Here is a 13,426-nt window from a genome sequence, read left to right on the forward strand (position 1 = left end):
ACCCTACCCAATATCAAATTTTGTGCTTTAAAAATCCTTGTTTTGACTCCTGTTACCTGAAAGGCCTCCCCCTCCGACCCTACACCCACCACCTATGGGGCATGAACTGGTTGTCTCGTCCAAAAACTCGTTCCATATTTTGTGCGTCCCCCAATTTTGATTGCATAAACAAAGTTTCATTAAATAAGAAAGTGCATTTTTTGTTATTGGACCTTTCAACACTGGTTTGTAATCATTCTCTGGGGGCATGGCTGTGCCGCTGATGCAGTCCCCTTTATTACCAGAACACTGATACTAATTTTGCTAACCTCGGAAGGATGATAGGCTGATTCAACACCACCTGGTGTTAATTAAACAGCCGACTGGGACTTAAATAAGAGGTGGCCCGGGTGCCAAATGCCACCAAGAACTCCGTCGGGCCACCAAAACCTGGTCCTTGGTGCACCATGTGGCCACTTGTGTCAAATTATTTAATACATCTTCTACATTGATGTATTCGGTCATTAATTATCACGATGCAATCTCAACCAACGAAACTTGCCAAGGGGACTACGGGTCATATGGCAAAGGTTGTCGCGACTTCACTTGCCCCACCACCCACCTCACCTGGAGTTCCGAAGGTGGGACGACGTAAATTAATGCAATTAATTTGGACCGCTTCCGGTGATAGTGGGAGAGGGTATGAGTAGTAATGCTTCAGGACCTTCAATTGCATCATGATTAAAAGTTGATGTTATTTTCACACTCGCATAGCCTATGTTGCTTAAGACTCGACTGCAAAAAATCCAGAGGAATTCCCATGTTTTATTGCTTTTTCCTGCCTTGGGAAGGTGTATAATATGTAGCAGCTTGAGCGTCGTTCCACCTTATCGTGGCATTTTTCCAAGGGTACTTCAAATGGCAAAAGTAATAACAAGAATAATGATAATAGATAATAATAATATTAACATTACAGTACTGCAGTGCAAAATAATAATATACATTAATAATATAAACAATAATAAAAGTAAAAAGATGCTTAGAATGATAAAACTTTAATATAGTTTATAAACAGACAAATTAGGGGCATTTCCAGAAAACAGAATTAAAAAGAACCACAAAACTTTTCATTGTGCACTCAGGTGATATTCGCACCAGGTGAATGAGACTGGGAAGAACCCATATAGACCACCTATCAACAATACCAACATGACCAATTCCGATTGGATGCTCTCTGCTGACATCATCAACTCCAAATGTTCTTGGTTGGAGAAGCCTGTTCAGTGTTCAACGCTCCAGTTGGTCCAGTTGCAGAGTCTGGGGTGGGACCACTAGGGCCACTGCAGAATCCTATTCATCAACATATGTGACTGGGAGATGAGTTTGTGTTCTTCTTTTTTTTCTTTTTTTGTATACAACACCGAGGCTCGTGAAAGAGCTAACATTAATCACACAAAAAGTCAAACCGACAAAAAAAAACACAAAACAAGGGGAGCGGTAGACAAGATGGGGAGAGAAGGGGAAGGACACAAACACAACATTTGAGAGCAGGGACATCGAGAGAACTGTGGGAGGGAGAGGGCTTCGGGGGAGGTGGGAGAGGTATAAAACACATGGACACTGCAAGGACTTCCAGGAAAGAAGTTGGAATTTCAAACAAGGTGGATCTGGGGTGAATTAGCGGGGGTAGAAAAGATCAAGGTTTTGGATGGGGGAAGATAAGAGATGGTGGTGAACAGCTGTTTTAAACACCTGGAGGGAGGAGTGGGATTGAAGGGAGTGGGGGAGTTTGTTCCAGAGGCGGGAGAAAAGGGGAATGAAAGAGTGAAGGTGAGCAGAGAGCCTAGCTTTTGGCAGTTTAACCATAAGAGGGTTGCTGGCAGATCTTGTGCGACCTGTAGGAATATTTGGGGGACAGAGCACAGAGAGAGCTGGGGGAGCAAGGCCGGAGATGAGTCGGTAGAAGACAGAAAGACCACCAACCTGCCTGCGGTGAGTGAGTGAAAGGCCCTCGGAGTTAGCTTCATCGCAGAAGATTCCAATGATTCTGAAAACTTTGGTTTCAACAACGTGAAGCCGAGTTAGGTGTGAGGCAGGAGCATCGGCCCAAAGGGGGGAACAGTATTCCATTGAGCTGCGGATGAAAGCCTTGTATGTGGTGAGGAGCTCAGGTGTGCCAAGGAAGGACTTCGCACGACGGTGGATGCCCAGTCGGCGACTGGCCTTGGAGGCCAGCTTGGAAATGTGGTTTTCCCAAGAAAGATCATGGCAGATAGTGAGACCCAAAAGCTAGAGCGACAGAACTTCTTGGAGAGGATTGTTGAGAAAGTAGATGGGAGGGTTTTCAAGTCGGTCTTTTTGGAGAGACATTGTAAGAGTGTGATATTTGTCAGGATTGAAAGACATGTTCCACTTGTTTGACCAGTCTGTGATTTTGTCCAGGTCTGCAGAGAGTGAGGAGGCTGCAGACTGCCGATCTGAGGGATGAGGAATGGAGCGGCAGAGAGTGGAGTCATCAGCAAAGAGATAGAGAGGATTTAACAGAGAGTCAGAGAGATCATTGATGAAGACCAGAAAAAGCACAGGGCCGAGAAGACTACCTTGGGGAACTCCAGCCAGAACAGGAAGGGGCGATGAGAGAAACCCATTCAGGGCCACACGTTGACTACGACCAGAGAGGAAGTCTGCAAGCCAAGCGTCGAGATTTCCATGGATACCATAGGAGGAGAGTTTGGTGAGCAGACCTGGGTGCCAGACCGTATCGAAGGTATGTGATATGTCAAGGGAGACAGCTCTGATTTCCTGTTTGGCATTGAGGACCTCCATCCATTGTTGAGACGGCAGAAGCAACATGTCCAGAGTAGAATGACCTGGTCTGAATCCAAATTGATGATCGGAGATCAAGCCATTGGAGAAGAGGAAGGATTTGATATCCGAAACAATGATGGATTCCATGACTTTGCTGATAATTGGGAGCAGGCTGATTGGTCTGTAGTTGCAAGGATCTGTTTTTGCACCTTTTTTGTGTAAAGTGGTAATGTTTGCTGATTTCCAAGATGATGGCAGATGACCTTTAGCAAAAGAGAGGGTGAAAAGAACAGAGAGAGGGTGCGATAGAGCGGCAGAGCAGGATTTTAGAACCCGTGGGCTGATGCCGTCTGGTCCAGTTGCAGAATCAGAGTCGAGGTTTGACAAAAGCTTCTCCACCTTGTCAGGAGAGAAGGACACAGAGTCCAGGAGCAGTTGGGTTCGACTGGGTAAGGTGGGAACAGAGAGAGATGGGTTTGGGCCACAATATTTTGAGGCAAACACAGAGTTGAGGCATTCGGCTTTGTCACGTCCGGTGTCAACTGTGTAGCCATTTGAGGTGAGGGAGGGGATGGAGGGGGAAGAAACACCAGAAACGGATTTGACCAGACACCACCAGAATTTGGAGGAAGGAGACAGGTTTGAGAGTTCATTCTTGAGTGTGGAGAGAAGGCACGTGATATATCACGTGCCATCTTATTATTATTCTTCGAAAATAGGTTGTTTTCTTAACCTCGAATACGTGAAGCGCAAATGTAGAAACAGGTCATATGATATAAACCGTGAACATGCGGAATCAGTGAATGTTGGGACCGCAGAATGTCAAAGTCCGACGGTGTGTGTGTGTATGTATGTGTGTATGTGTGTATGTGTGTATGTGTGTATGTGTGTGTGTGTGTGTGTGTGTGTGTGTGTGTGTGTGTGTGTGTGTGTGTGTGTGTGTGTGTGTGTGTGTGTGTGTGTGTGTGTGTGTGTGTGTGTATGTATGTATATATATATATATATATATATATATATATATATATATATATATATGTATAATTATACAGTCACGTGAAAAAGTAAGTACACCCAATGTAAAGTTTTGACTTTTTCAACATACAGCTATTTGATCTTCATTTCAACAATATTGATAGATAAAGGAGATATAATATAACAAATATCATGAAACATTTACATTTTGTAGTCCATTGTATAATTTAAATAAACATAAATGCAAATTTAGCATGTGGAAAAAGTAAGTACACCCCAACATATATCACTACTTCAAATACCTAAAATTAGAATCAGGTGCACCAGCTCAGGTGCAAATGATTAGAACATCATGAGAGGGGATCTTGGAGGAACCTGTCATATTTAAACCTCAAACATTTAGTTTGGTTTGCTCTTTGTTGTTGAAGTGTGCGGCGTCACCATGCCTAGATCAAAAGAGCTCTCTGAGGCCTTCAGAAAGAAGGTTATCGATGCCTACGAGTCTGGGAAGGGATTTAAAAAGATCTCCAAACAATTTGGAATCAATCATTCGACTGTCCGGAAGATCATCTACAAGTGGAGAAGATTCCAAACAACTGCCAACTTGTTCAGGCCAGGCCGCCCCAGCAAGTTCAGCCTGAGAGCAGACCGCAAGATGCTGAAAGAAGTCTCTAAGAACCCCAGAATGTCATCATGGGACCTACAGGTAGCTCTTGCCACTGTTGATGTCAAAGTGCACGAGTCCACCATTAGAAAGAGGCTGCACAAATTTGATCTACATGGGAGGTGTGCCAGGTGGAAACCTTTGCTGTCCAGAAAGAACATCAGGGCAAGACTAAAGTTTGCCAATGAACACCTAGGCAAAGACCAGCACTGCTGGAACAATATGCTCGGGACAGATGAGTCAAAGGTAGAGCTATTTGGCCACAGTACCAAACGACATGTTTGGCGAAAACCAAAGACAGTATTTGACCACAATAACCTGATACCAACTGTAAAGCATGGTGGTGGAAATATTATGGTTTGGGGCAGCTTTGCTGCGACATAAGGGTGAAAGGTGCGAGGAGAGCGCGGCGGGTGAAGTACCAACCAAGAATTAAGGTGTGGAGGGTGAAAGAGGTGACAGTAAGGGAGGCATTAAAAGAGAGCTGAGTAGGGTAGAGGATGATGTGTTTGAGCTTGAAAGTGGTTGGATGTCAATGAAAGCTAGTCTGTTGGGAGCCGTTGGTGAGGTATGTGGATGGACAAAAGGACCACCGAAGCACTTGGAAACATGGTGGTGGGATGATGAAGTTGGAAAGAGGATTGACGAGAAGAGTGTTACGGATTTATGTGAATTTATGTGAATTACTATTCAGGTCATTGCTTATTAATGTTTATTCTATTAAAGGTTGTTGTGGTTAAATGGTTGGAGGCGCTCTGGATAACAGGAGACCGGAAACGGGATGGTGAACCGGAAAAAAAGAAGAAGACAAGGTCCGGGAGAAGCGGCCATCTTCTTCTCATCGCCCAGCTCCGACGCGAGCGGTGTCGATATTGAGCAGCGTGGGGAACGCTGCGTTTGAAAGCCCGTCTGGCAAGAGGAGTTACCTGTGCGGGGTAATTACCGGTTACACGTCAAGTTGCCGTGGGTTCGTGCACGGAACCAAGCGTCCGGCACAGTTCGCCTCCACGTCTACAAGGACGCGTACGGGTCGCACCTTGGGCCTCGCACGCTTTGCGAGCCGCGCTTTGCTTTGCCCGCTTTGCTTTGCAAGGAGGTGTGCGCTGCAGCAGCTGTTCCCGGTACGCGACGTGCACGTTTGGAGCACGTCAGCCAGGGGTTCGTTCAACCGCCCGTGTGCGGAGAAGTCGACCTTCACCTTGGTCTGGAGGGGCCCAGAGACATTGTGAGGGACAGTGACCATTGAGGAGTCGTGAGTGGGGAAAGGGGGGAAATATATGAGATGGCCATCTTAGTAATATTGGTGATTGATTGTTGATGGTTGTTGATTGATTGGGGAATATATTATTGAGTAATCCGGATCCTTGGTGTGGGGTTTCTTATTGACTTGAATTATTGTGTCTTTCATATTGATTGCGCTACGAAAGCGTATAAATCAGAGATCTTTCTGGCGGGGTCCTCCAACGGTCCGGGGGGTCACCAAGACCAGGTAGTTACCGGGAGGACCACGTAACAAGAGGAAGAAGTTCAAGGAGTGGCAGAAGGCGAAGCGTACGGGAGCAGAAACAGCAGAGCATGAAAGTTATAAGGCAGCCAGGAAGGCTGCAAAGAAAGAGGTAGCAAAGGCGCAGGAGGCATGTAGGAAAATGTTCGGAGAACGCTTGGATTCGGAAGAGGGTCAGAAAGAAGTATTCAGGATTGCAAAGCACATAGCGAAAGAGAGGTGTGATGTGATGGGGGTGAATTGCTTGAAGGATGAAGTGGGACAAATCGTTGTCGACCCAGATGGAATTAAAGGAAGATGGAAAAGATATATGGAAATGCTGTTGAATACAGAGAATGAATGGGATGGCAACATAGAGAGTAACCCAGTTTTAGGACCGGCAGAGAAGATAACTGAGAAGGAAGTTGAGGAAGCGATAAAAGCAATGAAGAGTGGAAAAGCGGGAGGGCCGACGGGAGTTGTGGGAGATATGTTGAAGGCAGCAGGAAGTTGGGGTGTGAAGAGAATGACAGAGATCTGTAATCTGGTGGTGAAAGAAGGCCGCATTCCAGTGGATTGGGAACTGAGTACCCTCGTCCCTCTATACAAGGGGAAAGGTGACCCTCTGGAGTGTGGCTCGTACCGAGCGATAAAGTTATTGGAGCATGGAATGAAGGTATTGGAAAGGGTGTTGGAGAGGAGGATAAGGAAGAAAGTGAAGACCGACGAAATGCAGTTTGGATTTATGCCAGGAAGAGGAACGACAGATGCGCTTTTCATTGTGAGGCAGTTGCAGGAGAAGTACATGGAGAAGAGGAAGAAGTTGTTTTTTGGGTTTGTTGATCTGGAGAAAGCATTCGATAGGGTTCCACGCAAAGTATTGACATGGGCATTGAGGAAGTTAGGAGTGGAGGAATGGTTGATCAGAGTAGTGATGGCAATGTACAAAAGAGCGCGCACAGCTGTAAGGACGAAGGACGGGAACAGTGGTGAGTTTGAGGTGAAGGTGGGAGTGCATCAGGGGTCGGTACTAAGTCCACTACTATTTGTAGCTGTGATGGAGGTGCTGGCTCAGAATGTAAAGGAGGGTTTACCGTGGGAGTTGTTGTATGCAGATGATCTGGTGTTGATTGCGGAAAGTATGGATGGACTGAAGGAAAAGATGAACAAGTAGAAGGAATGTATGGAGGCAAAAGGTCTGAAGGTGAATATCGGAAAGACGAAGGTGATGGCAAGTGGTAAAGCATGTGGTGAGGTGGAAAGAACTGGGAAGTGGCCGTGTGCTGTGTGCAGGAAGGGTGTCGGAGTGAACTCCATTCAATGTACAATGTGCGCTGAGTGGGTTCATCAAAAATGTAGTGGTCTGAGAGGGTCATTTACCAGTGTGGCAGCTACATTGAAATGTAAGGTGTGCACAGAGGGAGCTGCAGATGGAGGAAATGTGGAGTTGGATCTTGGAGACGGCGTGAAGCTGGAAGGTGTGAAAACATTTTGCTACCTCGGAGACGTGCTGAATGGAGAAGGTGGATCAGACTCGGCAACGGTTGCTCGAGTGAGATGTGCATGGAAGAAGTTTCGGGAACTGAGTGGCGTGCTGATGAGGAGGAGAGTGTCGCTGAAGCTGAAGGGAAAGGTGTATGCTGCATGTGTGAGAAGTGTTATGATTTATGGGAGCGAGACATGGGTAATGAACGTAGAGCAGCAACGAAGGCTGGAAAGGGTGGAAATGCGAATGGTTCGATGGATGTGCGGAGTATCGTTGAGAGAGAGGAAGACAAATGATGAATTGCGAAAGATGATGGGAATATTGCCTGTGATTGATGCTGTGAAGAGGAACAGGTTGAGATGGTTTGGTCATGTGTTGAGGAAGGATGAAAGTGACTGGTTGAGAAGAGGGATGGAAATTAATGTAGAAGGAAGTAGAGGACGGGGAAGACCGAGAAAGACTTGGCTAAAGATGGTGGAAGAAGAAATGCGGGCAAGGGGGTTAACAAGGAGAGATGCAGAAAATAGGGCAAAATGGAGAAGATTGTCATGGGGACCGCAAGGCTAACCCCTGCTCTAGCAGGGAAAATGGCCTTAAAATGCATGTTGTTTGTTGTTGCAGCTTTGCTGCATCAGGGCCTGGGCAGCTCACCATCATAGAATCCACTATGAATTCTTCATTGTACCAGAGGGTGCTTGAGGATAATGTGAGGCCATCTGTCGGAAAGTTGAAGCTCAACCAAAGGTGGACCTTGCAACATGACAATGACCCTAAACATACCAGTAAGTCCACCAAGGAATGGCTGAAAAGAAAGAAATGGAGGGTTCTGGAATGGCCAAGTCAAAGCCCGGATCTAAATCCCATCGAGATGTTGTGGGGAGATTTGAAACGAGCTGTGCATACAAGAAACCCCAGCCATTTGGCCATGCAGCCATTTATGCTTATTTAAATTATACAATGGACTACAAAGTGTAAATGTTTCATGATATTTGTCATATTATATCACCTTTATCTATCAATATTGTTGAAATGAAGATCAAATAGCTGTATGTTGAAATATGTTGAAAAAGTCAAAACTTTACATGGGGTGTACTTACTTTTTCACGTGACTGTATATATAATCGGGAGATTAAATAAGACACGGACGTAGCTTCAAGACGGTCGATCTTTAATTCTTGACAAGCTTTCGACCAATAAAGGTCTTCTTCTTAGTCGTCCCCAAGTTCAGTGGAAGGGGACGACGACTTGGGACTTGGGGACGACGACGACTTGAAATATCGCAACGATATTTTGGGTGGGTAATCCTGGGACCCCCTGGAGTAAAATAGGCTATATATTTTTTCCCAATTTCCAATTTTCCAGTTTTTCCAAACACGTTGGAATAATATTTATCGATATGAACAGTGATGTGGCTTTTGTTGAAATTCTACGTACCAGGAGAGAGTAAATCGATTCCTGACGAACTCTTCCCATATAAATGTGTGGCTCCGGCAGCTTGTGCAAAGCAACTGAGAAACAGGTGTAGCAGCCGCTTTCGTTTTGCAGATTCATTGCGCGGTTGCACGATTGACGGCACGTCGAAAATATTTTGCCTTTTCATTTGTGCCTCCCAATTGAAGCCCCGCCCATAGGGCGGGTACCGCTGCTAGTTATAAAAATCCAAAAAGGCGCACTTTTTTGAGAAAATAAAAATTCCTATTAAAACACTCCCAAGCAGTCACTGATGAACCTCTGAAAGTTTGACGAAGATTCGTTCAGCCATCTCTGAGAAAAATGGCGACACACAGCCCAACGGCTCTTATATAGTATTTCGTATATATACATACATACATACATACATACATACATACATACATACATATATATATATACATACATATATACATACATATATACAGGGGGCTGCAAAAGTAGGTATACAGTAAGGATTATACCAGTATTACCAGTATTATAATAGTGGTGCTAGGATTCATTTAATACTAGAATTCATTTAATTCATTAAAATCATTATTACCATTTTTTATATTTTTATTTTCGTAATTTTTTCTATAATACATCTATTATTTGCAGGTGAAGTGGAAATTTAACGATGGCTGCTAATTCAATGGATGAGGAGCGCAAATGGATTTTGAAACAGTACTGGAAGACAGAGAATAGTGAACGTGTGCGAGAGCAGTGGCGAGAAACATTTGCATCGCCTCCACCAACGAGGCTCACGATTTACCGGATAAGTGACAAATTTGAGAGGACGGGGTCCATCCACAACTCACCGAAGAGTGGTCGACCAGTCACCGTGACAACGCCAGAGAATGCAATGCAAGTCGCCCTGGCATTTATCCAGAGCCCTCAGAAATCGAAAAACAGGGCGTCATCTGAATTGGGTATTGAACGCAGATCGTTGGGTCGTTTGATGCACCGTGCAGGACTGAAAATGTACGTGCCACGATTGATACATGGTTTATTAGAGGATGACTCGGATTGGCGTTTACAACTTTGCGAAGCGATCCTGAACGAGGAACGAGAGGGTGACAGCATTCTGCGCAAAATCGTGTGGTCCGATGAAGCAAACTTTAAGCTATTGGGTGGCGTTAATCGGCACAATTGTGTGTACTACACAACTGAAAACCCTAAAGTCACGATTGAGCAACAGCTCAATCAACCTGCGGTGACAAGGTGACAATGTGGGCTTGCCTGCAAAGGTGTCGTTGGACCTATCATTCTGCACAGGACTATCGATCAACACGTGTATCTGAACATGCTGACGGATACAATCATACCACAGGTGCGCGAACAACAGCAGCAGGACGACTTGTACTTTCAGCAGGATGGGGCGCCACCGCACTTCGCACTCACTGTGCGTGCGCTACTTGACAAAGAATTTCCCAACAGGTGGATTGGACGTCAGGGAGCCGTTGACTGGCCACCACGTTCGCCAGATCTCACCCCTATGGACTTCTTTTTCTGAGGATGTGTAAAAGACAGGGTTTTCGCACGCAAGCCACGTTCTGTTGATGCCATGATTCAGTTCATACGGGAGGCTTGCCAGGAAATTGATGCTGATAAAGACCTTTGTGCCAGAGTGTGCATGGGTGTCCACACTCGACTAGAGGAGTGTGTGAATGCCGGGGGCAAACAGTTTGAACATTTGAGGGATTAATATGTTTATTATTGATATGTTATTATTGATATGCTTGTATAATCAATAAAATACGTTTTGTGTGCACGTTTTGTTTTTCATTACTGTATACCTACTTTTGCAGCCCCCTGTATATATATATATATGTATGTATATATATATATATATATATATATATATATATATATATATATATATATATATATATATATATATATATATATATATATATATATATATATATATATAATGGGAGTATAAATGCATATTTGAAACGTGTGATTTACTAAAGGTAAAATCTTAAGTTCCAATCACTGTTAGAGTTTTTAAAATTTAACATTATACCAAGTTACTATGCCTCACTTTGTATGCGCATGCACTATTAAAACCTATTACATGGTGAACAAGAGAAGTCTCTAAAATGCATGCTACTCACTGGGTCCATGGTGAAGCATGCTCGATCCCAGTCCAAAGATGAACCCAGCATTCTAAGCTGGTGATAGATGCGATCTCCCTTCCTACATCCAGGAAGGGAAGTGGGGGAGAAGATATAGAGCATTAAGTAAATAAATCACCCAAATAATTAATTGTGCAGGAAGGTCTATACTGTATATGTATTGTACGAGTATTAACACTTATCTTTATTCAACTGAATTTCCAAATTCCCCCACCCCCAGACAACAGCATTACCGCTCTTTGGGACGTCAATACTTTCATGCTAATGTATTAAAAGGGAAAAAAAACAATGGCTCCGATCATGTCATCCTCAGTTAATTACCTTTAGTTAATTACCTTTAGCAGTTCCGACAGCGGTGTTCAGAGAAAACAGTTCAGGTACAAAAATGAATATCAACATCAATTCTTGAAATTGATTTTGTTCACAAAAAGTGAGGATTACAAACCCAAACCCTTTCTTCCATGGATTCAGTGATAATGGTTCTTAATTAGATCCGAACATAACTATTGTTACGGATTCGTCACTTCCGTTGTTGTGGTTTTCATCCACTGTAAACATTTTTGATTCCATGTGTTATTATCGTTGTCGTTTGAGGGAAATAGAAATGATTATTTTCAAAAGGAAAAAAAGTCTGTTTTAAATGAAACCGGAACCAGACGACGAAGAAGAGGAAGAGAAAAAGAGGGCGGAGCGAGTGGAGTCGGACAAGAAGCATAGTTGCTTTGCGGTCTGGAGCGAACATTGGCGAGCAAGAGTCACGAGTGAACTTTGGGTTTCCCGGGAAAGGGATTCCTGCGACAGAGTTGTTATCACTGTGACAGATTAACCTGCGTGTCAGGTTTTGCGATCGATTCCGAAGAGAATCATCGTCGCGCCGTTGCGCCTCGAGAACGGGCCGTCGGCCATTTTGACTCGCAAGCTTTGCGCATCGCGCAAGGTTTTTCTTTGCATCGCTTCAGCCTTTTTCACCGCTTTCAGACGTTTATCTGGTGTGTGTGTGTGTGTGCAACGTGGATTTTGAAGGTAAATCTGAGGTTCGCCGACTGAGCCATGAAACGTCCATACCCGAGGGTGTGATTTCCCAGTCGCCTGGAGGGCGCCTTTGGATTTCCGAGTCGCCTTGAGGGCGCCTTTGTGCAACTTTGGCCGCGTGATTGTGACTGTCATTCAAACGGGATTCTGATCTCGATTGGACATCGTTCTGACGATCGCTGGAGCGGATCGACTTTGGCTTGAAGCCGGGATCGACTTTGGCTTGAAACTGGAATCAACATGGGTTTGAAGCCGGGAAAGAGACATTGGGAATGTTCTTGTTTCACTCACTTGGAGCACAGTGAGTTATATATTACGAAACTGATGGTACTATTGTTGCGGATATGGGATTTGCATCCATCCATATCCGCTTGTAAATATTCCCCTATTTCCTCAATACTTCCCAACTCTCCCCAATCCCCCATTCCCTAGTCCCATTTTCTGTAAACAACACTCTGTAGACCCGACCTCCCCCTATTTCCCCCATTAAATGTCGCATCCAGGTCCACCGCATCTCAGGTAGACAACTATAGGACATCTTGCTAGTTATTCTTAGTCTATGTCAGTTAAGGATTCGTTTCCATTAATTCTGACCCTTCGTTGCACCAGAATGTGATTGTATGGCACCGTTAGGAAGTTTAGGACCTCCCAATACCTCCCCGCAGCTCTTCCTCACAGTTCAGCAGCAACAACAACAACAACAACAACAACAACGAGCGCAGGGAGTGCGCGTCCTCAATCCGGCTTGGTTGGTAGGAGTGGTGGGAGGGCACCAGGCCTTCCCAACGAGCCGCCATCGGACATGTGCTCGACGGGGTTACCAAACAGGGGCTCCCTGTCGGCTCCTCGTCAAGGGCGGAGCCCGGTAACCCCCGCACCCAATGGAAGCGGCGGACCGGCCCCAGTTGGGGCGGAACCAACCAGCCGAGGGCGTGTCACTCCCCGCTGAGCATGCACAGTGAGAGAGAGGTGACGTCAGATGCGCGCCGAACGTGGAGCAAGCAAGACCCCCTCCGAGCGCTGTGAGACCTCCCTGCATCTTTGAACCGTGCTTTATCCTGTCCCCGAGCCAAGGTGCACCTTGTGCCAGTGACCTACCTGTCCATTCCTGCCATCAATCCCCGTGTGAGTCTACCTTGTCCGTTTGTCCGTGGTCTGTCTGGGCGGAGATAAGACTGTATTTAAGTGCCCATCTCTTCTGTGTCTTTACCTCACTCTGCCTTGTAATCTACCCCCTTTTCTCCACCACTGTAATTATACCCTCCTCCGGAGGTCTTGAGAACTGTACCCCCCTTGCGTCGTTTCATCTTTCCCAGTCGTCGTGTCCTTTCTATCATTGATTTGGCATAGCGTGATTTGGCCAACGTCTGGGTGAATCGGGCGAGTCGGGAAGAAACGGGGAACAACTG

General features: G+C 45.3%; 1 protein-coding gene across 3 annotated transcripts in view; it reads right to left on the minus strand.

Moving 5' to 3' along the window:
- The window catches only part of LOC137422985 (valine--tRNA ligase), an 83,335-nt gene that overhangs the window by 44,112 nt on the left and 25,797 nt on the right, over window positions 1-13,426 (minus strand). For all 3 annotated transcript variants that reach the window (XM_078774839.1, XM_078774840.1, XM_078774841.1), the window contains one exon: window positions 10,965-11,046. In XM_078774839.1, coding sequence (XP_078630965.1) covers window positions 10,965-11,046 — 82 coding nt within the window. The remainder of the gene's footprint in view (window positions 1-10,964; window positions 11,047-13,426) is intronic.

Source organism: Myxine glutinosa, chromosome 3 (assembly GCF_964187855.1).
Source record: "Myxine glutinosa chromosome 3, kmMyxGlut1.1, whole genome shotgun sequence".
In the NCBI taxonomy this organism is placed as follows: Eukaryota; Metazoa; Chordata; class Myxini; order Myxiniformes; family Myxinidae; genus Myxine; species Myxine glutinosa.